The following is a 23,842-nucleotide window of genomic DNA, read 5'->3' as shown; positions in this document are numbered from 1 at the left end:
CGTGATACGTTGATTGCCTCTTTGATACGCTTGCGGACACATTTGCTGGACATCACGCTATGCCTTTAGAACTCATCAAGGCAGGACAAGCAAAACCAGCACCAAGAAAAGAAAAACATCACGCCAGCCCACCGCCGGGAGCCTAGTGCAAATTACGTACAAATGGGGTAACCATAATCCCGATCTGGCGGAACCGAAAAAAGCCCGGGAGAACAGCAAAAAAAAAAGCAGAATTCATTGCGTCCATCCATCCTGTCATGGTTTTTTTTTTCTCTTTCGCTGGGCTGACCCTCTGTCCAACCCCAGCCCGAGATTTTATCTGGCATCTCCGCGGAGCCATACTGGCCACCAAGGCTTATTCGAACCGTTCGAGCAATCATTACGCCAACGCTTCCCTTATTGGCCAGCCTATTTTCTGGTGCCTGGGTGCACCTAGCAATCCGCACCCCCATCCAATTGAGGCGTCATTACACGGCATCATGGTGCATTTGGTTGGCCACACACACACATTAATTACACAAGTGCGCGTCAGGCTCACTTCCTGTCATACAGACACCTCTCCCCAAAACGAACACATGGCAACGTGACCACCTTTAGATTAGGTCTACCCTAGCGGCGCTGCCAATGCCCAGCTACAAGCTTTCCCCTTGCCCCGATTACCAGCAGCCGGGGCGAGGACGGATGAGGCTCTGAGGAAGTCACGGCAATCTCAATCTCCTATTTGATGACCGAGAGCTTTTCCCTTTTTGCAACTGGTTGCTTGGTCTCTGGCCACAAAACAAAATCTAGACCGCGGCTGCCACCGCTGCTGCGACTCCATCGTCGTACTGGTACATTGACCGCGCCAGCTACCAGACTATCGGCACAGATCTACCACAGTTCACAGTTCGCACACGCCCCAGCCCCCCCGCATCAGCGCTCTGTCCTGTCACCGCTACGGCGGGATAGAATAACTGGACTTGGCGGTCACGGGAACATGGCACGGGGCGAGCTTGTTGGCGGGTATCGCCAAGCCCGCCGCGGGGGGGTCGTCGTCGGTCCTTTCGAGGCCTTGCCCTTTTTCCGCGTGCGTGCGTGCGTGCGTCCGCTCCACGGACGGTCCCGCCCAAAGGACCCCGTTCTAGAACATATCCCTCCCTCCCTCCCCCTGCCATGCCGAGGGAGGGGTATGTATATACCTAGTTTTCTTTGGGATCGTCTGGTTTCTCCACCATCCCGCGCTGGTCGACACGCGAGGCCAGCACATACGCGCGTAGTCTTGTGACGGGCTTTTGCTTTCCGTATGGGCTGGCTCGGAAAGGAGGAGTTTCCGACGCCCTGACCGACTCCGCCCCGACTTTTCCTGGGGGTTCGGGCTTCTCTCGCTCTCCATCTGTTCGTGTGTGTCCTGTTCACCGGACCCAGAACTGTGGATCGAAGTCCAGCTCCACCTCAGTCAGGGGCGGCTGCGGCTGGTCGGCGCTGGGCCCCCACTCGGTCGTGATTTCAATATTGGCCCGGATCACGTCGTCCATCAGGGTCTACGAGGCGTGGGTCCGGCGGTCAGCAGGGGGAGCCGTAGGGGGCCAATGGGGGTTGTATGTAGGTCGGGGGGCTTACCCAGTCCAGCGCCTCCGTATCCATGGGCACCATCCACGGCGTGCCCGCCTCGCTGCTGCTCCTGCCCGCATCGCCGTCCACCGCCATCGGCACGGCCGGGCTCAGCCCGAAGTTCCTCGCGTGCATGGGCACCTGCTGCGTGGGGGTGCCGGTGGTGGCTGACGAGCCGCCGTAGGGATTGTCCGCCCCCGCGCCGGAGAAGACGGCGTCGCCGTTGCTGTCGGCGAGAGACAGGCTCGACAGCGGCGGCGCATATTCCATGACGTCCGCCGCGTATTGCTCCCAGGGCCTGCCAGTCGGGGCCGAACGCGTGGGCATCGCCCATAGGTCCGGCTCCTGCTGCGGTGCCGGCGCCGGCGCCGGCGTCTTCTGATGTCCCGGCATGGCGATGGACCACGGGACGTCGGCGGTCTCGGCCCGCATCCTTTCCAGCGACGCCTGCTCGCCGGCGACGGACTGCGGCGTCGGGCCGCTCTCCGCGTCCGGACTCACCTTCTGGACCATGACGCGGAGCATCTCGGCCGCGGGGCGCGCGTCGGGCTGCTCCTCGCTCGTCAGCACCCAGAGCCGGTAAGACTCGAGTAGAGCGTCCATCAAGGCCTTCTTGGTGGGCAGTGGCGGCGGCGGCGCGTTCTTGCCGTCCTTCTCGTCGGCGGTCGCCGGGCCACCGCGGTCACCGTCGTCGTCGTCGTCATCGTCTCGGTAGTGGCCGTTCTGCACGGCCACGTAGACGATAGCGGAGCCCAGAAGGTAGTCGTGGCGGGCCACCGGGCTCAGGAACCAGGCGCGGTGTAGTAAGCCGCCCGGGCGCGTGGCGTCGTAAACGATGCGCTGGAAGTTGATCATGGTCAGGGCTCCGTCGAGGCAGGCGCGGCGCGAGTAGTCCTTTTGTCGCTCGTCGTCGTTGTCGCTGCTGCTATTGCACTCGCCGCCGCCGCCGCTTTGCCCTTTCCTCCTCGGCTCCGCGAGGTAGCGCCGGTGTAGGACGCACTGGGTCTTGCGGTAGTGCTGGGTGATGGCGTAGCGCTGGACGACGCGGCCCGGCGGCTCGGCGACAAGATCAGAGAGCGGGCAGGCCTTGATGAAGTGCGGCACGCGGCGCCACACGTCCTCGAGCAAGGCATCAACGCGCGCGACCTCGGACAGGGGCGGGGCCCCGATGGAGTGGGCCAAGCGGGCGGCGTGGCCAAAGACGCGCGAGATGGTGCCCTTCCAGATGGGGTACGTCATGGCCGTGTAGTCCGAGTCCGGGCGGCCGGGCGGGAGCGCGGCCATGTGCTCGTCCAGGTCGTCGTCGGTCAGGTTGCGCGGCAGCTCCGTGTCCGACTCGATGCCCAAGATCATGGACGGCAGGCCGACGTGGAAGCTGACGAGCATGTCGATCTGCGACGCCATGTTCCACAGCCGCCGCCGCAGCTCCACCTCGAAGGGCGTGATGGCGCCACCACCGCCGCCGCCACCGGCCAGCTTGGACGGGTCGCGGTGCAGGCCCAGCTTGAGCATGAGGCGCACGCTAGTGCCCGAGAGCAGGTAGCACGTCATCTTGGAGTGGTTCGGCAGCATGAAGTCGGTCTCGACGTACATGACGAAGGCCTGCAGCCTCACCAGGTTCGGCGACGTATACTTGCCGGCCACGAGGGCCCAGCCGGCGCCGGCGCGGTACTGGCGCAGCAGCCGCAGGGCCGCGTCCGGGTGCTCGGCGCCCAGCGGCTGCAGCTCGTGCGGCGACGCAAAGGACGAGGTGTGCACCGTCGCGCAGAGCATCAGGAGCAGCACGGCCAGCCACTCGAGCGGCGCCGCGTCGGGGTCTGCCCAGAAGTCGCGGTACCGGCGCGCAAAGGTCGGGCGGTGCACCGTGTGCGCCGATGGCGTGTTGATGCTGAAGAAAATCATCATCAGCCGGTCCAGCACGGCGCGGGGCGGTATCATGTCGAGCAGGTCCTGTCGGGTCCGCGGCATCGACTTGCCCAGTATCACCATCTCGGGCGACTGAGTCTCGCCCGTGAAGGCCCCGCACGACCCGGGCGACTGGTCGTCGTCACCGTCCTCCTCGGGCGCGTCAAAGTAGGCCTTGAGGTCCTCGATGTCGTCCAACATGGCCAGAAAGTGCGTCGCCCCGACCCACGTCACCGCCCGCTCGCCCTGAACCACCTGGCCCGTGTTTTCGGCCCCGAGCCGTTCGCCCACTTTTATTGCTTCTGCCGCCGCGCCGTCGCTGCCTTGTTCCTCAGAGTTGCCGTCTTCTTTGGTCTCTGCCTCTTCACTCTCTCTCTTGGAGTCCGCAGACACCACCTTGGTCGACGCCGCCCGCCGCGACTCCTCCAGCTCCTGGATGGCAGCTGCCAGTCCGCCGTCCCCTGCCCCCTCGCCGCCGCTCTCAATCAGGTCCCGCACCATCCTTTCGAGCCTGCGGAGCCGGCCCGCGACACCCTTGGATCCCGCACCAACGCCCGCCACTCCGCCGCCTGCAGGCCCAGTACGGTTGCCATTCCTCTGACGGCGCGTGGGCGGCGGCGCATACACACATTCGTTTGGCGGCAGGCCCTTTCTGACGCAGTGTCTGCACGGTGAGGCGCGATCGCACTTCAGCTTGGAGGTGCGGCATGGGCCGCACGAGAGCAGGATGCGGACTCGCTTATGCTTCTGCGGGTGTGAGACGTCGCCGGGCCCCTCGGGAGAAGGGCCCGAGGCCGACGTAGACGCGCCCGAATCCATGTCGGCTAGAATGGTATTAGAAGTGTTTTTGAGATCTGACTGGATGGCCGGGATGATGGGTACGCATAAGTTCAAATCTGAGGCTGTAGCTAGGCGGCCTTTAGCTGACGTGAGGCGATTGGCGTCGCCATTGACGGGACGTTTCCCACCGTGCTGACAGCCCCGCTATCATGCAACCACACAACAGCCACAGCCACAGCCAATGGGCCGCGAGTACAATTACCATCTCGTGCTGGGCTCGAGACATCTGTGATAGCAGGGGGTGGGTGAGCATCAAACACAAGGTGTTAAAGTCAAGGCGAGTTCACTACCCTGATTACATTACATAAAGATACCATTTCCCATACGTCAATGCGTCCGAGAGGTTGAAACTAAAGAGACCAAAAATCATCGTCATAACCCTGTCCATCAGACCATGCGCTCGACATCACCCCGCGTCGCCGACGGCTGAGGCGGCAGGGGCGACTGCTGCCTCAGCTCGATGGGCGGCTCAGCCGACGACTCGGCGATTCCCGGGTTGACCGGGATCGTGGGCCGGCGTCCAAAGAACCTGCCCGAGGCGGCGGCGGCGCGGCTGGCGCTCGAGCTCCTCCGCCCGCCGTGCTCCGAATCCCCGCCCCCGGACCGGACGCTGTGCAGCCGGTCCGGGTGGTGGTGCTGCGCCGCGCGCATGCTCTGCAGCCGCGCCAGGTGCGCCACCGTGTCGGACCGCCGGCTATCGTAGACGTCGCCAAAGGCCGGGCCCGCGTCGAGCACCGACGTGGCGCGGCTAGAGGCGCGGCGCCGCCGGAGGAAGGACTCGGAGCTGGGCGTCACCATGGCGGGGGCGGGCGGGGCGCTGCTGCTGCTGCTGGAGTGGTGCAGGTCACCGCCGGCGGAGCTGCTGCCGGCCCCGGCCGTGGGGCTTGTGACGTCTGGGTGCTGGTGGCCGCCGTGGGGGGCGGGGCCGGATGGATAAGTGGTGGCCGAGTCGTAGCTGGGCGGCTGGACGTTGGACCAGAAGAAGGGCAAGTCGCGCGCGCCGCCCGGCTGGTGCTTGCGCGGCCCCTCGATGCCCAGATCGGCCATCTGGCGCATCAGCTCGGCGGCGAACTTGTTGTGGCGGTTGAGCCGCACCAGCTCGTTCTGGAAGCTCGACTTGTGGAAGAAGATGATGTTGAAGGTCATGGACCAGACCTCGTCGATAGTGCGCACCTCGGTGATGATGCGCGGCGCGTAGTCGCGCTTGTTCTCCATGACAAAGTCGAGCATGCGCGCCTTGAGCTCCTCGATCACCTCGTTCTTGGTCCCAAACCGGACCTTGAGCTCGATCGGGTCCGCCAGCCCGTTGCTGCGGCGCTGGTTGAGTATAAACAGGTTATTGAGCAACGAGTTGGGCGCCTGCACCACATGACCCTCCATCTTCTTGAACTCGGTGTACAGCAGCGAGATCTCCTGCACGTAGTAGTCGTCGCCCTGCATGCCCGTGCCCGTGTTGCCGTAGACGCGCACCCGGTCGCCGACGTCAAAGGGGTGCTTGACGAACACAAAGATGATGGACTGCAGGAACTCCTGCGCCGTCGCCTGAAGCATCCACGCCAGGCCCAGCAGCGTGGTGCCGGCCGAGCCGAGCGCTGCGGCCGCCGAACCCGACAGGATTGAAATGAAGACGATGATGGAGATGATGAGGATGATAAAGACGAAGACGCTGTCGAGCTTCTTTATGACCGAGTCCAGATCCTTGAGCGACGCCGCGATCGCCTTCTTCTCGAGGTGGATCTCGTTGCTAGCCAGCTCGAGCTCCTCCATCGAGATGTCGCCGTTGAGGTCCCGATCGAAGATGCCAAAGCAAGCCTCAGCCTCCTCGACCTCGAAGACGCGCAGAAAGTCGTCGAGCACGAGCGTGTCGCGGTCGGGCGAAACCATGGAGCGGAACAGCATGCGCGCCAGCGTCTGGCTGGTTGGGGTCGTGCGGAGCAGCTCCAGCACGACCCTGCGCGGGTGGTTGTCGTTGAGGACCTTGCGGCCCGTGAAGTCGCCGGCCACGCGGTTGGCCACGGTGCCGAAGCGGCTCCACGCCTGACGCGCGTTTTGCTGCAGCGCCCTCATGGGCGTCTTGTCGCCGCTGGTGCCGCCCGAGTGTGTCGGGTTCCAGACCGAGTCGTCGTCTGTCTTACTGCGCGAGTACGTGTACATGCTGATCAGGAACTCAATGTCCCGCTTGTTGGCCTCGATGCGGTACGCATAAGTGCGCATGTGGAATGAGCTCGCAATCCATTGGATCAAGACCTTCTCGACGATGTTGAGCGCAGACAGCACGAACAGCGAGATGATGATTTTTTGCGCAATGTCGATCCACTGAACAAAAGGCGTCCTGTCTTCGTCACCGCCGTTGACGGCACGTTTGTTGTTGACGATGGGCAAAAAGGAACACAGCACGGCTAGCATCCAGACGAAGAGCGAGGCGTGGAGCTCGAGGTTGCGGCCGACATCCTTCCATTTCTTGTGGTTGCTCGACCCGACAGCCTTGGCGAAGAACTTGAACATGTAGGGCATGACGGCGCAGATTACGCGCGACGCCCATAGAGCTCCCCAGACAATCTCGAGCCAGATGCCGAACCAGAACAGCAGCACTCCGCCATATCCGCCCACGGCCAGCTCTGTATTAGCGAAGGCATACGAGTCGATCATGACTGGGGCTAGCAAGATGCCGGCAACAGGAGCCCAGTAGACAAAGTAGCGGATGATGCGTGGAAACTTCTTGATCTTGGTCCAGAGCTTGTTGGCTGTGGTCGGCTTTTGCTGTGTGGTCTGAGGAGGCTCATCGACCGGCTGATTGAAGGCATCCTCTTCCTGGATATCCCCCAGGCGGCGGTCTCGGGATCTCCGAGAGGCAAGATCGTGATCCTGGTTAGAGACGTATCGCTCGGCGCGAAGGAGCTCGAGGTCGTCGTTCAGGCGGTTCGCCTGTTCTCTGGACTCGTCATCTTGCAAGTCCCTCGAACTCAAAGGAGTCTCATCCATGGGCTTCTCGTTGAACGTATTTGGAGGCCTTGGGGTCGACATGGTTGGCTACTATCAGGCCCGTTTTAGGGCGCTTCACCTCGCAAACCGGTGAAAAGGAGGGCCTAGAGAAAGAAGCTCGTGGGCATCAAATATGGGTGAAAAGTGCGGGTGTGGGAGGGGAGAAATGGTGCTGTCAGGTTTGACAAAGCACCCGGTAGACTTTGAGGAAAGACGGTGATGATTGGGAAGTCGGCAGCGACCGTGGGAAGGCTGGAGTCATATGGAAAAGGAAAGATCGGTGCTTGCAGCTTGCAAACTCAAGGTAAAAGATGGGGGGACCGAAAACCCTACCTACACTGGAGCCCTCCAGCTCTGCACATTCCCACACACCGTGTCAACAGTGTGCCATTCGGGCATGAAAATCTTTCAGGGTGTCAGGCCAAGAGCGCCGGAGCCGTGGGCGTGGCGTATTGCAACGTCAAATCGATCGGGATCTCCATCTCTGCAGCTGTCCTTGGACCCTTTCCCTCTTCCCCTGTACTTCCCTTGCCGAAACCCACGCCGACCGCACACTGTAGATGACCATTGCCCCGAGAACAGGGCCACGGGCCCAGCCCGGACGGCCCCTAACTGGAGGTTGCACTGGCGGCAAACATCTTGGACAAAAGGCAAAAGGCCAAGGTGGTGGTGGGTTGGTGTTTTCCTGTGAATTTTCCCTTGGCGGTTTGGTTTGTCGTCCCAAAAAAGATCCAATACGAGCGCGTTTCCTTGGACGTCGTTGGCCAAATGTGGGGCGACGGTCGCGCTCCGGCATCCACTTGGCGAGTGCGCCAAGCGGGGCCATTTCGTCATTCTGTGGAACTCCTGCCCCTGCGGTGGCTTTGGTGGCTTGCCGCCGAGCCGGCTAGCGCCAGGGCAATGCCAGGCTTTTTCTTCCTTGTTCCATCTCCCAGCGCTCCCTTGCGGCGACGGCTGAGCGTCCCGCCGTCTGGTCTTATCGGCTCATTCGCTTTCGGCAACCCGGCCTAGGGCATGGCATTCTGTGCTTCCGGGATGCTGCTTGGATGCAGAAATGGCGTCGCACCTTGCCCGTGGATGCCAATCTCGACGTGGTTGTTTCATCCCCTAATTCTTGCTCAGCCAGCAGCTGTTATCTTTTTTTGTGGCCTGATCGGCGCAGTCTTGCTGGCGTGGCTGGCAAGCTCACCGTGCTGGTCATCTCGATCCCTACCGTGCCAACTGTTCTCTCTTGACCCCTCCGTGTTTTTCACATGCATCCAGCGCCGATGCGGGACAATTATTCATGTCTGTTACCTCGCAGCTGCCTCGCGGAGTATGGGCGCCAGGTGGTTCTGGATATCGTTGCTACACGCATTCCACATTCACACGCGCAGAACGTGAGTTGATCTATGCAGCCTCCTACAGCAATACCACTGGACATTACTCAACAACAAGACTTTAGCGCAGAGAGCACTGGCCCGGATGAAGTCATCGACAAGGCCGTGCTGCTTCTCTCAACCGCGACTTACGCGGTCCGAGAACCCGTTCAGGTTGAACTCTAACCCATTATCAAGCGCCAACGCGGGTGCCCCAACCAAACGCGCGATGATGACAGCCGTCCGGAGGAATCACGGCCGTAATTACATCAAGACCGAACATCCGACTCGCAGCGGGACGCCTACGTATATTGCTGAGCTTTAACATGTGCTATCTAGGAGAAATCGAGAAGTTAATCTATGTATGATATCGCAGTTTGCATCTTAACACTTTGGGTGCTTTTTGGAAGCACATGGAAATTGGAGTTCACCCAAGCCGGGCGTCGATGCGCCTTTCTCAGGCGGCATTCAATTGACAGCCAACCAGGCTTCTCGCACTCTTCTCCCACAGCCTTACCACCTCGTCTCCGCGAGAGCCTGCGTGACAACGTGGCGGTGCCCAACTGGCCAGCATGAAAAGCCGTCGTCTGCTTTCTTGATGGTCAGGCTTTCCGCCAGGCTTTTTCTGGCCGTGAGGCATCCATCGCAAACGGTAGCACATGACAAAAATGTGGTTGCCTGCTCCGGATCCCAACTCGAATTGCATCGGTGAACCCCTTCTCTGATAACAAGCGCTCATGGTGAAGTCAGCGCCATGTACATGCACGCCGACATACTCGCTCTCGGCCGGATTGTGTACAAGCTACAAAAGGCAGCCGAACGCTACATAAAAGCCCCTGAGCAAATTGCTGCGCAAAGGCAGGAGTAAGTTAGAGGCTGCGACCTTGCGGTTAGGTCGTGACATGCACTGACTGGCTCGACTTCTCCTTTTCTTTGCCGCAGTGTCGAATTTTTCAAGCGACAGCTTGGGCCGTACGTGGAGGAAAGCAGCAGCTTGCCTGCGGAATCGAAGGAACTCGCCAGGGCGTGCCTCGAAGTGGTGGACGAAATCAAGGAACATCTCGACAGTATCGAATCCCGCGGGCCAGGACTAATTGGGCTCCTAAGGCAACATTACAGGCGGGCACAGTTTGACCCAGCAGGGTTGAAAACGCCGTGGAAGCGAGCGGAAAGGCGCCTCTCCTGGTATGCCTTGGCAATCTCCTCAATCTCCAACAGTGCTGATAATAGCCCAGGTTGCAGGAAGAAGTCAGACAGTCACAAGAGATTCGCAAACAAATCGCCGAGATCTGGCCGGGTCCTCATTATGCCCCGTCCACGGGTCTTGATGGGACTTTTGGGCACATCCTCGGCTCGGCAGCCGTGGAAAAGTGGAGGAGGGAACAAGGCCAAGTGCTTCTCCTTTACGGGGAGCAAGGCGCGGGAAAGACGACTCTCATGGCCAAGCTGGCGAAGCATCTGGAAGCACACGCCCAAGACCGCGATATTGCCATTGTCTCGCTGTTTTTCCGCGCTGGCGAGAAGCAAGACCTAGGGTCCCTAGACGACATCATGCGAGCTATTCTCTGCCTACTATCCAGCAGGAGTCCTTCCATATTCATCAAGCCGAGCGCCGACCTTGTGCCACGAACTCTCGCCGGGTTGAAAGGACCCCGTCTGTTTGACGCGGTCAGCTCGGCCACCGAGCGCTTCAAAAAGGTCTACCTGCTATTCGACGGCATAGACGAGTTTGGCACAGGCTTCGCCGATGTTAGGAGCCTGCTTGCCTGGTCGATCAAGCTGCCTCAGAGACTGCCCAGCGTTAATCTGGTGCTCGCTTCCCTGGATCAGCCTGAGATCATGCAGACTATGGGTGCATGGCCCAGCCTCGAAATCCAAGCGAGCCAGGCGGACATGGATACGTACATTCAAGATCGCGCCTCCGATCTGTCTTCTGACATCTTGACAGAGGGACTTAACATCCAAAAGGTCGCCGAGACTGTGTGGAAGGTGTCGGGAAGAAAGTAAGGCACTTGCGTAGCCCAATTGACTTTTCGTCACTAACCAAGTACCGCACCAGCTTTCTTATTGCGAAATTCCTCTTCCATATACTGAGATCCATGGACTCGATCTATGAGTTCGCGGATGTTTTGAAGGGGATCTCGTCTGGGAGGCTATCTGGGCTCCGAGACTTAGATGGAGCTCTTCGACGTGCATTCGGCTGTCTCTTATCGAAGCTTGAAAGCCGCGACCCGTTGGAGACGGGGCGTGCTATCAAGGCGATGCTATGGATACTTCTAGCGCAACGCCCTCTGGACCGCGACGAACTCTGTCACGCCCTGGAGCTGATGGGCGGCAGAAGGGGTACACTATCCATCGACAAACTGGTCCGGGACGCACGTGGTTTCTTAATTGAACGCCGCGACATTCACATCCCGGAGCAAAGAGCGGTTCAGATTTCCCATCGGAGCATCCGAGCGTTCCTTAACCTGGAGTGGGAGAACAAGTTCCCAGGCGCGCAAGCGGACATTACCAAAGCCCTGATAAAATGCCTCAAGCTGGGAGAGGAGGGGACTGGTGCCTACAGTTATGCCGCTAAAAACTGGGCCACTCACTTCGCGATGGCTGCCGCTGACGAGAGCCTGTTCATGGATGTCATGAGTTTCCTACGCCACCGCCCGAACGTCTGCAAGGCCTGGAAGCACTTTGGGTCCCCGAGCTGGCCGCCGTTCCGGGGGGAGTACAAGCGCTTAACGGGCCTGCACTTGGCCGCCTATTTCGGCCTCCGCCATCATCTCGAGGCCTTGGCGAAGGAGGAGAGCGTCAACACCCAGGACGATCACGGAGCCACCCCACTGCTATGGGCAGCCGTGGGCGGTCAAGAAGAAGCCTTGATGTGGCTCCTGGAATATGGCGGAGCAAAGCCGGACATCCACGACGCGCTCCAGAGGAAGCTTCTACACCATGCCACCACCCGCAGATGGGGGCGCGCGCTTAGGCTTCTTCTCGAGAAAGGAGCTCCGGCAGCTATGGTGGATTGTGGCAATATGACATTGCTTCATCACGCCGTGTATGATGGGTGGATGCTCGGCATTGATCTCTTCCTCGAAGCCGGACATGCCATCGACGCACCAGTCCGACTCCGAGAGGGCTACTACTTGGATCAGACGCAGGGGTGTGCATGGGACTTGCAGCGCGAACTATGCGATTCCGACAGTAAGGGTGGCAGCACTGGACTCACGCCACTTCATTACGCAGCATTTACAGGGAGGGCTGACATGGTCGAGTTCCTCTTGGAAAGGGGGGCAAATCCGGCCGCGAGGACAGAATGCGGGGAAACAGCTCTTCACCTGGCAATCTCACAGGAAGTTATACGACCCGGCATGGAACAAACGGCAATCTCGCAGGCAAGCATACGACCTCGCATTGAACGGAGACAGCGCAGAAACATTCTCTTCCCCGAAGTCAAAGAGTGTGCCAAAATATATAGGTACATGTGTATTACCAACGAGGATTGGAAAACTCTCGAGACGCACATGAGGGATCTCGTAGAGAAACCAGATGACTACGAGAACGGAGTTTGGGACGAGAAGATGCAATGGATGAAGGAAGAGAGATACCGACTTGTCGAGATGCTTGTGTGCCACGCGAAGACGGACGTCAACGCGGCCGACATCGACGGGTGGCAGCCGCTCCACGCGCTGCTGCACGACGGGGGGGATTGCGAGAGAGTCGCCCGCATGCTGCTCGACCACGGCGCGGACGTCTCTGGACGAAACCACGACGGCCAGACCCCGCTGTTGATGGCCTGCTTGAGGGGCAGTGCCGAGCTTGCGCGCCTGCTGCTGGACAGGGGGGCAGACGTCACGGAGACGGACGCGCAAGGGAGGAACGTGCTGCACTATGGGGCCTACAGGCTCGCGCAGGGGATTCTCGAGATTTGCGAGTCGCAAAGTTCCGGGCTGTTCCAACGCCGGGACAAGCGTGGCCGCAACATGCTGCACCACATGTGCACGTCCTCTCGCTGGCTCTCCATGCTCCCAAGAATGTGTGCTGGTGGAGCAGGAATCAACGACACGGACGACAACGGCTTGACTCCGCTGATGGTATTCTGTGCGGAGAATTCCCTCCCCTTCTTTACCAGCTGTTCGGTCGACGATCTGACGGTTTTCCGAAAAAATGGCGCCGACATGTTGCTTCGAGACCACGTGAACCGAACCGCAGTTTTCTACTACGCTGGGACTTCACACGCCAACGTCGAAGGCTTGGAACTATTTCGAGACGCTGGTGCTCAACTCGACATGGTGGATTGCAAGGGCTGGACGCTACTGCACTTCATCGCAGATAGTGGATATTTGACGCAAGCTGTCCTGGATTTCCTTTTGGGCGAAGGAGTAGGACTGTCACTAGACACTCCTGACAAGTCGGGAATGACGCCTCTGGATATTGCCGTGAAGTGGAGGGACACTATACGCCGGGGCGACTACTGGGGGCTTTTTCAGGGCGGCCGTTGGGAGTTGGTTGTGGAAATGATGGAACGGTGGAATGGGCTGCATGGGATCGGCCGGGACTAGGATCCCGCCGTCATTAACTCGTCTATTATATTTCCTTATCACACCTTCACTTTCCTTGGGTGTCATGGCGTGCACTTGGATCGACAGCATTACGTAATCGCAATTTGTACTTTCCAGCTGGCACATCCACATGCAGGGACTTGAGATTCCAAGTGAAAACGACCACATTCGGTTTCGAACCTCCCAGAATGTCGTTCCCTCAACCATTACCCGGTCGCCTCCGCCAAGCCGCGCGCACCTTCTCCCAATTGGCGTCTCCCGCACGATCCGGCGCCCAGCACCGAGCAGCCTCAATACCGCGCCGCCCCTCCGTCTCGACCCCCTTGCGTCCTGGCCGTCATACCCAAACGAAGCGACACAGCTCCCAGCAGCCGCCCAAACCCCCCGGCGCCCCTCCGCCCACGCCGGCCTCCCCGCCGCAGCAGCGCCTCTCGCGCGTTCTCGACCGCCTGCCCCGTCCCCTCCGCCCCTACGCCTCGCGCCTGCGGTCCGCGCCGCTCTCGCACGCCGCCGCCTTCCTGGTGCTGCACGAGCTGACGGCCGTGGTGCCGCTGCTCGGCCTGTTTGCCCTCTTCCACTACACGGATCTGCACGTCGCGCCCGTCGCCTGGGTCGCGGCCCGCTACGGCCCGTACGTCGACGAGGGGCTGGGCCGGTTCGAGCGCTACTTTCGCCGCAAGGGCTGGTTCGGCCTAGAGCCGGGCGAGGGGCAGAAGGAGGGGGAGGCGGAGGGAGGCGCCGCCGCCGCCGGGGTGGATAGGGTGGCTGCTCTCCAAGGCGCGCAGGGGCCGTATCGGGCCGTGGTCGAGATCGCGCTCGCCTACGCCATCACCAAGGCGCTGCTGCCGTTGCGGATTGCGGCGAGCATCTGGGCCACGCCATGGTTTGCGGGTGTTCTCGTGCGCACAAGAACCCTTTTGAGCAGCGGGAGGAAGTCGCAGTAGTTGGGGCGCCCAGGACTGGAAATTTCGACGAGGGCGTCCACATGGTCACAGAAAAACATACGCTGGTCAGCGCGATGCCAAGAGTGGCCCGAATCGTCCTTAACACAGGTACGAAGTCTCGATCATGTTTGCATTGTTCCTGCTTCTCTGATCCGACAGCTGATGAATCTAGTACGTGGCTAGCTTTGCCTCATTTTCCTTGAAGACGTGCCGAACACCACAAAAGTCCACCCATTTTTTTAGTCTCCGGTCTTTGCCTGTTGGGAAATTTACGGCTTCTCGTAGATCCACTTGGCGTTCTCGGACGCCCAGTCAACGACCTCGCCGGCCTTGAACCACAGGGCAATCTCCTTCTTGGCGTTCTCGACGCTGTCGGAGCCGTGGCAGACGTTGCGGCCGACATCGATGGCGAAGTCACTGTTGTGAAAGAAGAAGAGTCAGCTGTGACACGATATCAAGGGCAGATTTTCACATGGGAAAAGTAGATGGGCCAAGACTAACCCGCGGATGGTGCCAGGGGCCGAGACGAGGGGGTTGGTGGCGCCGAGGAGAGCTGTGAATCGTCCAGAGTCAGTACATAAAACGCATTACTGGGGGTGCCACGGATGTAGGGCCAAACGTACTGCGGCCAGTCTTGACGGCATCACGTCCCTGCCAGACCATGGCGCAGATGGGACCGCTGTTCATGTCTGTGCCCAACATGTTAGCTTGCGTGTCTCGTGGGGTCTAGACCCGCTGTGCGCGTGGCGGGGGTGGGTGTGGCATACACTCAACTAGGCCGGCGAAGAAGGGCTTGTCCTTCAGGTCGGCATCTGTAGTAGTGAGAAGTTGAGTTAGTCTAGCTGTCGGGACAAACGAGGGGGAAGGTTGGGGAGGAAGACGAACAGTGCTCCTTGAGGTGCTCCGCGCCGGGCTTGGTCAGCTTGATGGCGACCAGCTTGTAGCTACGGTGAGAGTGGTTAGCGTCTCTTGTGTCCTGTTGTTCTTTGGTTAACAGCGACCCAAAGTTGCCTCGACTTACCCGCGCTGCTCGAAGCGGGAGATGATTGGGCCGACCAGACCGCGCTGTGATGCTGTTAGCAGGGCTGCTCAGCGAGCAGGTAGAGGTGTTTGATGCTTCGAGGTGGTTCCATACCTGAACGCCGTCGGGCTTAATGGCAATGAAGCTGTCGAGGTGAGAGCAAAGTTAGCAAGTTTTTCTTCTTGTGATATGCAAGCAAGACCTCCGGAAAGGGCAAGCAGACGAGTCCGCGTGGGAAGAACAAAAAACAGGCGCAGGGAGGAAGGAACAGCTGGCTTGGGAACATACGTCTGCTCGTCAGCCATTTTGGGAGATTCGTTTGGGTCAGAAACGTTGTTGGTGTTGGTGTTGAGGATTTGATGGTCGGGCAGGAGTTGTGTGTTGTTGGAGCCAGAGTCGAGGGACGAGACGAAGCAGGCGAAGAAGCTTAGGAGGACGAGGACCAGCATAAAAATTGGCGGGGTAATTATTTTTCGCGGTCCCGCCAGGGCTGCAGGTCGCCCGCGGGGCAGGCAGGTGGTGGGGTGGCCGTCCATGGTGATGGGCGTTTGCTCAGCTTTCAGGGGTAACGGAGCGTGCCGTTCTGGTCATGCGTTTAACGAGGCGAGGTTCCCGATAATGGGCTATTTGCTGGGGGAAGGAGTGCCAGATGGCCACGCTGCACTGATCAACGCCCAAGGTTCTGGTGAGCCAATCTGCTTGTATTTATGCGAGATTCTCTGGCTAATTGTTCTTTCCTAACTTGGAGTTTCCACGGTGTTGTCGACTTGGGTTGATGGGATTGGAGCATTGTGGTGGGTCACGATGGTGGGAAGCACAGCCAAGCTGCACCCGCTTCCTCCAACGACGATGCTGCCAGGCTCCTTGCCCTGGGTGGATGCCTGAATGAAAAAAAAGAAAAAAAAGAGAGAGAAATACTGAAGATTGTATTATTCACTAGGTACCCTCTCTATCTGTACCCATTCCAGACCGAATTCTGCCCTTTCCTGGACATGCATCCATCGAGCAGCCCCTTCAAACGTCATTGAGGTGCAAGACCCGCACTAACCTGATTAGGCCAACAGTGCAGGGTTGTTTCTGGCCAGCTTGACCCTTGCGAGTCGGAGCATGGCGGTCGCCCAGAATTGCCGGCCAAAACCGACAACTGAGCTGGGCTTTTCCTCCTCCCCAGCACACTGGCCATCTTGGAGCTGGCCGATAGAGCGCCTGCCGCCTTTCTTTCTCGTTACCCCGCCTCTTTTCTTTCCATTCTACTAGCGACGCCGATCGACCTGGCGTCTGACGTGGTGTCGTCGCCATGCGCCTCTCGGGCGGCACCTCGAGGAGCTGGACGGCCTCGCTCTGCCTCCTCTCCACCCTGACCTGCCTGTTCACCCCAGCTGGTAAGCTTCAGTCTCGGCCCAGACGAAAGCATATTGACCATCCCCGTCTCCCCACTGACACCGCTCTCCCTCCTCCCAGTCATGGTCAAAGAACACGACTTCAAAAAGTGCGAACAGTCGGGTTTCTGCAAACGCAACCGCGCCTACGCCGACACTGCCATTGGTGCTGGATCATCATGGGAAGCTCCCTACAAAGTGCTGGCCGACTCGGTCGCCTTCAAAGATGGCCGCCTCGAGGCCATCATCCACAAGACGGTTGACCAGGACGGCAAGACGGTGCGCCTGCCCCTGACCGTCTCCTTCCTCAAGTCGGGCACCGCCAGGGTCACCGTCGACGAAGAGAGGCGCCTAAACAAGGACATCGACCTCCGCCACAGCAGCACTGCCCGCAAGGAACGTTACAGCGAGGCCGAGAATTTTGCCATCGTCGGCGGGCTCGAGGTCGACGCCGCCGCCAAGGTCGCCTCAGAGGACAAGGGCCAGATCACCATCAAGTACGGACCCGACGCCAAATTCGAGGCCTTCATCAAGTTCGCCCCCTTCGGTATCGACTTCAGGCGCGACGGCAACAGCCAGATCAAGTTCAACGACCGCGGCCTGCTCAACATGGAGCATTGGCGGCCCAAGGTCGAAAAGGCCGAACAGCCTGCCGAGGGCTCTGAGGAGACCAAAGAGGGCGAGCAAAAGAAGGAAGAGGAGGAGCAGAAGCCCCAGGGCGAGGACGAGAGCACATGGTGGGAGGAAACTTTCGGTGGCAACACCGACACCAAGCCTCGCGGCCCTGAGAGTATCGCTATGGACATCTCCTTCGTTGGATACGAGCACGTCTTTGGTATCCCCTCGCACGCTGGCCCGCTTTCGCTCAAGGAGACACGCGGCGGTGAGGGCAACTACGAGGAGCCGTACCGGTTCTACAATCTCGACGTGTTCGAGTACATTCTCGACAGCCCCATGAGCCTGTACGGCGCCATCCCCTTCATGCAGGCCCACCGCAAGGACTCGACCGTCGGCGTCTTCTGGCTCAACGCCGCCGAGACGTGGATCGACATCGTCAAGGCCAAGGCGGGAAATAACCCGCTCGCTCTTGGCCTGGGCTCCAAGAAGAATACGCAGACCCACTGGATCTCGGAGAGTGGCCTGCTGGACGTCTTTGTCTTCCTGGGCCCTACGCCCCGTGACGTAGTCCAGAAGTACGGCGAGCTCACGGGATTCACGGCCATGCCACAGGAGTTCTCGATCGGCTACCACCAGTGCCGCTGGAATTACGTCTCGGACGACGACGTCAAGGATGTAGACCGGAAGATGGATAAGTTCCACATCCCCTACGACGTCATCTGGCTGGACATCGAGTACACGGATGGCAAGAAGTACTTTACGTGGGACAAGGACATGTTTAAGGACCCGGCCGCCATGTGCAAGCACCTCGATGCCCACGGCCGGAAGCTCGTCACCATCATCGACCCGCACATCAAGAACGAGGCCGGCTACCGGGTTGTTGAAGAGCTCAAGTCCAAGGACCTGGCGGTCAAGACCAAGGACGGGAGCATCTTTGAGGGCTGGTGCTGGCCCGGGTCGTCGCACTACATTGACGCCTTCAACCCCAAGGCGGTGGACTGGTGGAAGGAGCAGTTCAAGTACTCGTCGTTTGAGGGCACGGCCGAGAACACGTTCATCTGGAACGACATGAACGAGCCCTCCGTCTTCAACGGACCCGAGGTGTCGATGCCCAAGGACAACCTGCACCACGGTGGCTGGGAGCACCGCGATATTCACAACCTGAACGGCATGACGTTCCACAACGCCACGTACCAGGCCCTGCTTAGCCGCAAGGCCGGCGAGCTGCGGCGCCCGTTTGTTCTGACGCGCTCCTTCTTCGCCGGATCGCAGCGACTCGGTGCCATGTGGACCGGCGACAACCAGGCCTCGTGGGAGCATCTGGGAGCTTCGGCTTCCATGCTTCTCTCGCAGGGCATTGCTGGATTCCCCTTCTCGGGGGCTGACGTCGGGGGTTTCTTTGGTAACCCGGACATGGACCTGCTCACGCGCTGGTACCAGGCCGGCGCATTCTACCCCTTCTTCCGCGGCCACGCGCACATTGACGCACGGCGCCGCGAGCCCTACCTGGCCGGAGACCCGTACACCCCAATCATCACGGCGGCGCTGCGCCTGCGCTACAGCCTCCTCCCCTCGTGGTACACGGCCTTCCGCCAGGCCCATATCGAGGGCGTGCCCATCATCCGGCCCATGTTCTACACCAACCCCACCGAGGAGAGCGGATTCGCGGTCGATGACCAGTTCTTTGTCGGTGAGACAGGACTGCTGCACAAGCCCGTGGTGGAGAAGGACAAGGAGTCGGTCGATATGTACATCCCCGATGACGAGGTCTACTACGACTACTTCACGTACGATGTGCCGCAGACTCACAAGGGAAAAAAGACGACACTGGCGGCCCCGCTCGACAAGATCCCGCTCCTGATGCGTGGTGGTCACGTTTTTGCTCGCAGGGACATCCCCCGGCGTTCTAGCGCCCTGATGCGTTTCGACCCGTACACACTAGTGATCACCTACCCCAAGGCCGGCGGCCGCGCCGAGGGAATCCTGTATGTGGACGACGGCGACTCGTTTGACTACGAGCAGGGACAGTACGTGCACAGGCGGTTCGCTCTCGAGGGGGCGACGCTGAGATCGGCCGATGCCGAGGGCCGCGACGCCGAGACGTTGAGCAAGATCAAGCCGGGGGCGTGGCTCAAGGCCTTTGGCGACGTGGCTGTCGACAAGATCATTGTCGTTGGGCTGCCGGCCAAGCAGGTGGCCAAGAAGCAGGCTACCCTCGAGTCTGCGACAGGGGAGAAGACTACTGTGGCGATCGAGTACACGCCAGCGGCGGGTACCAAGGCAGGCTACGCTGTGGTGCGCGGCGTCGGTGCCAAGGTGGCCCAGGACTGGAAGATCACTTTTGCCTAGAAAAGTCACGTCTCGAAAGCATGTAAAAGGTATTGTGGGATTTCACTGCCAGTACCAGAAGTCCCGACAGGCGATTAGGATACAAGAGAAATCAATGTTTGAACTTTATCCTGGCATATAATAAATACGCCCTGAACACTGCTTTTCCTTCCATCGGGTCGGTTATTTTTATATTACTTGTTCATCGCCCTGCAGGCTTAGACCTAATGCAGTGTGCTTGCGGGGCTTGTGTGTTTGACCTGGGGGCTGAGGCGGCAGCGCCAAATCGGAGGTCAGGTTTTACCGCCATGTTTTCAATACAAACTGCGCCGCGGCTGTACTGAAAAGAATAAAGCGGCAAGGATTAGAATCCTCTGGCCACGCTTTTGGCCTGTCCGAAGACAGTGAGGCGACACCAGGGGCGGGCCAGGTTGGTGTCTCGAGTCGCAAGGCCACCAAGAAGCAGTTGCAGCCGTTGTGGAGTTATGTAAGATGCCCCAATGTCCTCATGCGCCGTGAACAGGGCCCCTCGAAATTTGTCAGGTCTCTGGGGGAGTAGGAGGAAAACTTGTGAGCTTGATGTCGGGGCATTGATGCAAAATGTCCCGGTCCGGGCTCTGCGGCGTCCTCACCACGCGTCGTAAACCGGGCTGTTTTGCCTTGAGGGAGGGGAGGGCTTGCCAAGGCCCTCTTGAGCATTCCTTCGGCGGCCAGCCGCTGGCCAGAGCAAGATATCGGAGGCTTGTAGAGCCCGACGTGCAGGCTAGTCACACCCTCTAACGGGGATCGTGGACGCACTTCTCCAACCACTCCGGGGCACAGCCGTCGGCCCCCTGGAGTCTACTTGGCGCTGAGGCCAGCCGAGATGAGACCAGGTAGAGTCTCTCGAAGCAGGATCGACGCATGGGGTGGATGAGCATGGCTTGACCTCTCCACTACGGTAGCCGCTGGTTACACGACGAGACTCCTGCTGTCTTTAAGTTGCCGATCCCCGCTCCCTCCTCCGTCCCTGGCTCTCGCGTGGACGGTTTGCTTTCTTCTTGGCCTGGAGGTGCTTCTCTGCTCTTAAGTACTAAGCTCATGGGTCACCTTAGTCCCTGCTAGCCAGCACGTTGCCCGAGACGATCTGTGTCTTCTAGATCTTGTATATACACGCTCTCTCTCTTCACATCCCTCACCCTCTCCCTCCCCCACACCGAAAATGGCCGACGCCAACGGACCCCAGGCCCTCTATGTGGAGGGGCCAGAGCCAGTCAAGCACGACAACAACTACCCCCAAGCCCACGCAACGGCAACAGCAACACAGCAAGACCAGGGCTGGTGGGGGCCGCCGCCGTCGCAGCAACAACACCCAGGGACGCCGTCGACAAGCTACGTGGCCACGTCGCCGCCGCCACGAGCGCTGGCGCCCCAGCATGACTACCCCCAGTCGCAGTACGAAAAAGCCGCGGACGGCAGCGGCAGCAGTAGCAGCGGCCGGCACCCCGGCTGGCTGCTCGCCGCAGCGGCGTGCCTCCTGGGTGTCATCGTCGGCGGCGCCATCGTCGGTGGCGTGCTTGGATCCATGCTGGCGAGCCGACCGGCCGCGTCGGCAGGCGGGGCTGCGTCGCCAGCGACCGAGTGCAGAACCGCCGACTCGGCGAGCAGAACCACAGCTCCGCCAGCAGCCGGCAGCCCCAGCGGCACGTCGTCGTCGTCGTCGTCGTCATCGGCACCACCGGCGGCAACAGCCGGGGCGGCGGCGGCGGCCATGCTGACCAACTACGAGGCGGCCAACTGGCGCAACGTCAGCACGCTCGCCTTCCCCTGCCCGCGGCTCGAGGGCCAGACGGTCGAGGCCATGGACGGGTCGCGGTACCGGGTTGAGTGCCGGGTCGACTCCATCGGGCGCGGGCGGGAGGCGCCCTTCGACATGAAGGACATACAGTCGGTGGTGGCCTACAGCTTCGAGGACTGCGTGCGGTCGTGTGCCAGCTTCAACAAGCTGTCGCTCAAGATCCAGGGCGCGTCGCCGGCCATGGTGTGCCGCACCGTCGTGTGGCGGCGCAGGATGGACGAGAGGCAGTTTTTCGACACGGGCGGCAACTGCTTCCTCAAGAACGCGACGCGCGCCGCCGACGTGAAGGGGTTTCCGTGCGACGAGTGCATGTCGGGGACGCTGCTGTGAGGTTGTGTGTGGTGGGTTCTGATGGTTTCTCTTCCATGTATAACTATGTCCTTCTAATCTTCTAGTTGTTGTTCTGAAGCAAGCGAACAGAATGTCATCTCTGGTGCCACAAACTGTCAAACTGCCGTGCTCAGAAATCGCGAGCAAGAGCCTGTGGAAAGCCGGGTAGCGGATGGCTCGAACTGGTTCTACTACCTACGGCTTCCTGAAGTTCCGGAACCGCCCGGAATGCTTCGCCCACACATGAACGGCATGGTTCAGGCTGCCGTGTCCAGAGCACACTGGAAACTACATCTGGGAACTGAGGACGGGTAGGAGGCCTGAACCGGTCTCACCACCCTCTTCAAGACACCAAACCAGCGCGGAGGGTTCCGGGTAGCGAACAAAGATACGATAGTCCATCAAGGTTCTCAGCCTTCCCAGCTCGAAAAACTGGCGGGCAGGCAAGAAACAGCTCGCTGGACGTCCTAGGCTGCTTGCCACCAGCCGACGCAGACTTTCTTTGTGACGGCCAGCGTCCGGCAGCAGCACAGCTCACTCCACGGATGCTTGCCGCCGACGCCGCACCTACCCGCCCGCCTGTCTCGTGGGTTTTTGTCAACACCTCCGACTTTTTCTCATCATCGGTCGCGGAATCCCAGCAGGGAGGCTTGCGATGCTCTGTGGCAGCATGGTCCTTTGGTGGCATCGCGGCTCGGTCTCCCCGTGGCTTCTCGCTACAACGGCGCCCTCCTCGGCGCTGCTCTTGCAGAAGGACGGTAGGCAGAAGAACAAGACTGCCGTCTATATAACAGCCCTCTCGTCAGCCGTCTCTGTCCTTCCTAGTCTCACTAGGCACAGAACAGCAACTACCCAGGTCGCAGTCACACCACATCCAACCACAGATCCACACATCCGCCACTCCAATCCGCCACGAACCCTTCTCGTTTGCAGCCTGCAACATGGATCCTGACATGTTCCCCCCGGATTCCGAGACACTCTTCAGGGAGTTCCTCCAGCACGGCCGCTTCCATGCAAGCCCCCGCGCTCCCGAGCAGATGCCCGCCCACGCCCACTGGGCGCCACCCCCATACCAACGCGGCCCAGCCTACCCCCCTCGACGCGTCCCGGCCTACGACCACCACAGCCAGCCGGCCGGTCCCCCGGGTCCGTTCTTCTACGTGGCCGACGGCACGGGCTGGAACCCCGCGCTGCAACCCATGATCGACCATGTACGGAGGTACGCCGCCTGGCACAACGGCCCGCCCCCCACGACCCAATACGGCACGGTCCCCATCGCCGGCCTCTGGCCCAGCTACGACCCCGCCCAAGACATCCACACACGGGGCTCGCGCGGCGACAGCAACTGGCCGGGCCAGGCGGTCCACGGCAGCGTGACGATGCCCCCCTCGTTCCCGGCCTACACCGACGGCAGCGACCGCCACACCCAGGCCAACGGCCGCCGCGGCCGCAGCACCTGCCCGCGCGCGCCCGAGTCCGCGAGCGCCGAACAACACAAGAACCCTGCCGCCCGGGCCGCCGGCCGGGGCAGCGTCTCGAGCGCCAGCACCGGCACCAGCACCAGCACCAGCACCTCGTCGCGCAGCAGCCGGGGCGCCGCCACCGTGGCCTTCACGGACAGCAACAACGCGCCCCCGGCTCCCCGGCCGTTCACGCAGGACTACTCCCTCCGCGGGCCCGACGGCGCCGGCGAGCCGACCCGCTGCGTCGTGAGCCTCGTGGTCGATGGCCGCGTCAGCAAGTACATCTACATCAGCCCGTCCGTGTGCCCGTCGTGCAGCGCTCACGACGACGACAACAACAACAACGACGACGACAAGGGCAAAGGCCGCACCGGTTACTACTACTACTGCGCCAACCCCCGCCGCCGCGGCTCCTTCACCAGCACCGCCGCCATCATCAACGGCCAAGTCGGTCACGGCCCCGGTCCCGGCCACGTCGGCCCCGGCCACCGCTGCATCCGGCTGAGCGCGCGCACGGCCGCGTCCGACGAGGGCCTCGAAATCTTCCTGAAGCTGCTGCACACCCCGGACCCGTCGTCGTCGTCCTCGCGCCACCTGCTACCCTTTCTCTCCACCGACGGTAGCAGCAGCAGCGGCGCCGCCGCCCGCGCGTTCGCGCACGTCGCCATGGCCGACGCGCAGTTCGGCGCCGCGG

General features: G+C 60.7%; 8 protein-coding genes across 8 annotated transcripts in view; 5 read left to right on the top strand and 3 right to left on the bottom strand.

Moving 5' to 3' along the window:
- Positions 1-561: 561 nt before the first annotated feature.
- Positions 562-4,437, bottom strand: GGTG_07312 (hypothetical protein). Its single transcript, XM_009225136.1, has 2 exons — positions 1,600-4,437; positions 562-1,520 (listed from the first exon to the last, which is right to left on the bottom strand). Exons 1-2 carry the CDS (start codon positions 4,312-4,314, stop codon positions 1,392-1,394), a joined length of 2,844 nt encoding a protein of 947 aa, XP_009223400.1. The 5' UTR covers positions 4,315-4,437; the 3' UTR covers positions 562-1,391.
- A 145-nt stretch (positions 4,438-4,582) lies between these two features.
- Positions 4,583-7,888, bottom strand: GGTG_07311 (mechanosensitive ion channel family protein). Its single transcript, XM_009225135.1, has one exon. The coding sequence runs from the start codon at positions 7,357-7,359 to the stop codon at positions 4,723-4,725; it is 2,637 nt and encodes an 878-aa protein (XP_009223399.1). The 5' UTR covers positions 7,360-7,888; the 3' UTR covers positions 4,583-4,722.
- Positions 7,889-8,249: 361 nt separating this feature from the next.
- GGTG_07310 (hypothetical protein) lies at positions 8,250-13,344 on the top strand. The gene is made up of 5 exons (XM_009225134.1): positions 8,250-8,696; positions 8,762-9,539; positions 9,618-9,860; positions 9,911-10,678; positions 10,735-13,344. Exons 2-5 carry the CDS (start codon positions 9,430-9,432, stop codon positions 13,226-13,228), a joined length of 3,615 nt encoding a protein of 1,204 aa, XP_009223398.1. The 5' UTR covers positions 8,250-8,696; positions 8,762-9,429; the 3' UTR covers positions 13,229-13,344.
- Positions 13,345-13,362: 18 nt separating this feature from the next.
- GGTG_07309 (hypothetical protein) lies at positions 13,363-14,172 on the top strand (the record flags this gene model as incomplete). The annotated part of the gene is made up of 1 exon (XM_009225133.1): positions 13,363-14,172. Exon 1 carries the CDS (start codon positions 13,417-13,419, stop codon positions 14,170-14,172), a length of 756 nt encoding a protein of 251 aa, XP_009223397.1. The 5' UTR covers positions 13,363-13,416.
- A 35-nt stretch (positions 14,173-14,207) lies between these two features.
- On the bottom strand, positions 14,208-15,594 carry GGTG_07308 (nucleoside diphosphate kinase). The gene is made up of 8 exons (XM_009225132.1): positions 15,482-15,594; positions 15,308-15,338; positions 15,194-15,237; positions 15,058-15,116; positions 14,940-14,984; positions 14,796-14,861; positions 14,674-14,725; positions 14,208-14,589 (listed from the first exon to the last, which is right to left on the bottom strand). The coding sequence occupies exons 1-8, from the start codon at positions 15,496-15,498 to the stop codon at positions 14,442-14,444; spliced, it is 462 nt and encodes a 153-aa protein (XP_009223396.1). The 5' UTR covers positions 15,499-15,594; the 3' UTR covers positions 14,208-14,441.
- Positions 15,595-16,072: 478 nt separating this feature from the next.
- GGTG_07307 (neutral alpha-glucosidase AB) lies at positions 16,073-19,680 on the top strand. The gene is made up of 2 exons (XM_009225131.1): positions 16,073-16,575; positions 16,655-19,680. Exons 1-2 carry the CDS (start codon positions 16,491-16,493, stop codon positions 19,537-19,539), a joined length of 2,970 nt encoding a protein of 989 aa, XP_009223395.1. The 5' UTR covers positions 16,073-16,490; the 3' UTR covers positions 19,540-19,680.
- On the top strand, positions 19,595-21,685 carry GGTG_07306 (hypothetical protein; the record flags this gene model as incomplete). Its single annotated transcript, XM_009225130.1, has 1 exon — positions 19,595-21,685. Exon 1 carries the CDS (start codon positions 20,720-20,722, stop codon positions 21,683-21,685), a length of 966 nt encoding a protein of 321 aa, XP_009223394.1. The 5' UTR covers positions 19,595-20,719.
- A 941-nt stretch (positions 21,686-22,626) lies between these two features.
- The window catches only part of GGTG_07305 (hypothetical protein), a gene marked incomplete at its 5' end in the record, with an annotated part of 3,022 nt that continues 1,806 nt past the window's right edge, over positions 22,627-23,842 (top strand). The window contains one exon of the mRNA XM_009225129.1: positions 22,627-23,767. Within this exon, the coding sequence (XP_009223393.1) occupies positions 22,627-23,767 (1,141 nt within the window). The remainder of the gene's footprint in view (positions 23,768-23,842) is intronic.

This window comes from Gaeumannomyces tritici (assembly GCF_000145635.1).
Source record: "Gaeumannomyces tritici R3-111a-1 unplaced genomic scaffold supercont2.3, whole genome shotgun sequence".
NCBI classification, from domain to species: Eukaryota; Fungi; Ascomycota; class Sordariomycetes; order Magnaporthales; family Magnaporthaceae; genus Gaeumannomyces; species Gaeumannomyces tritici.
Note: the sequence above shows the minus strand (reverse complement) of the source record. Positions and strands in the feature narration are given on the sequence as shown.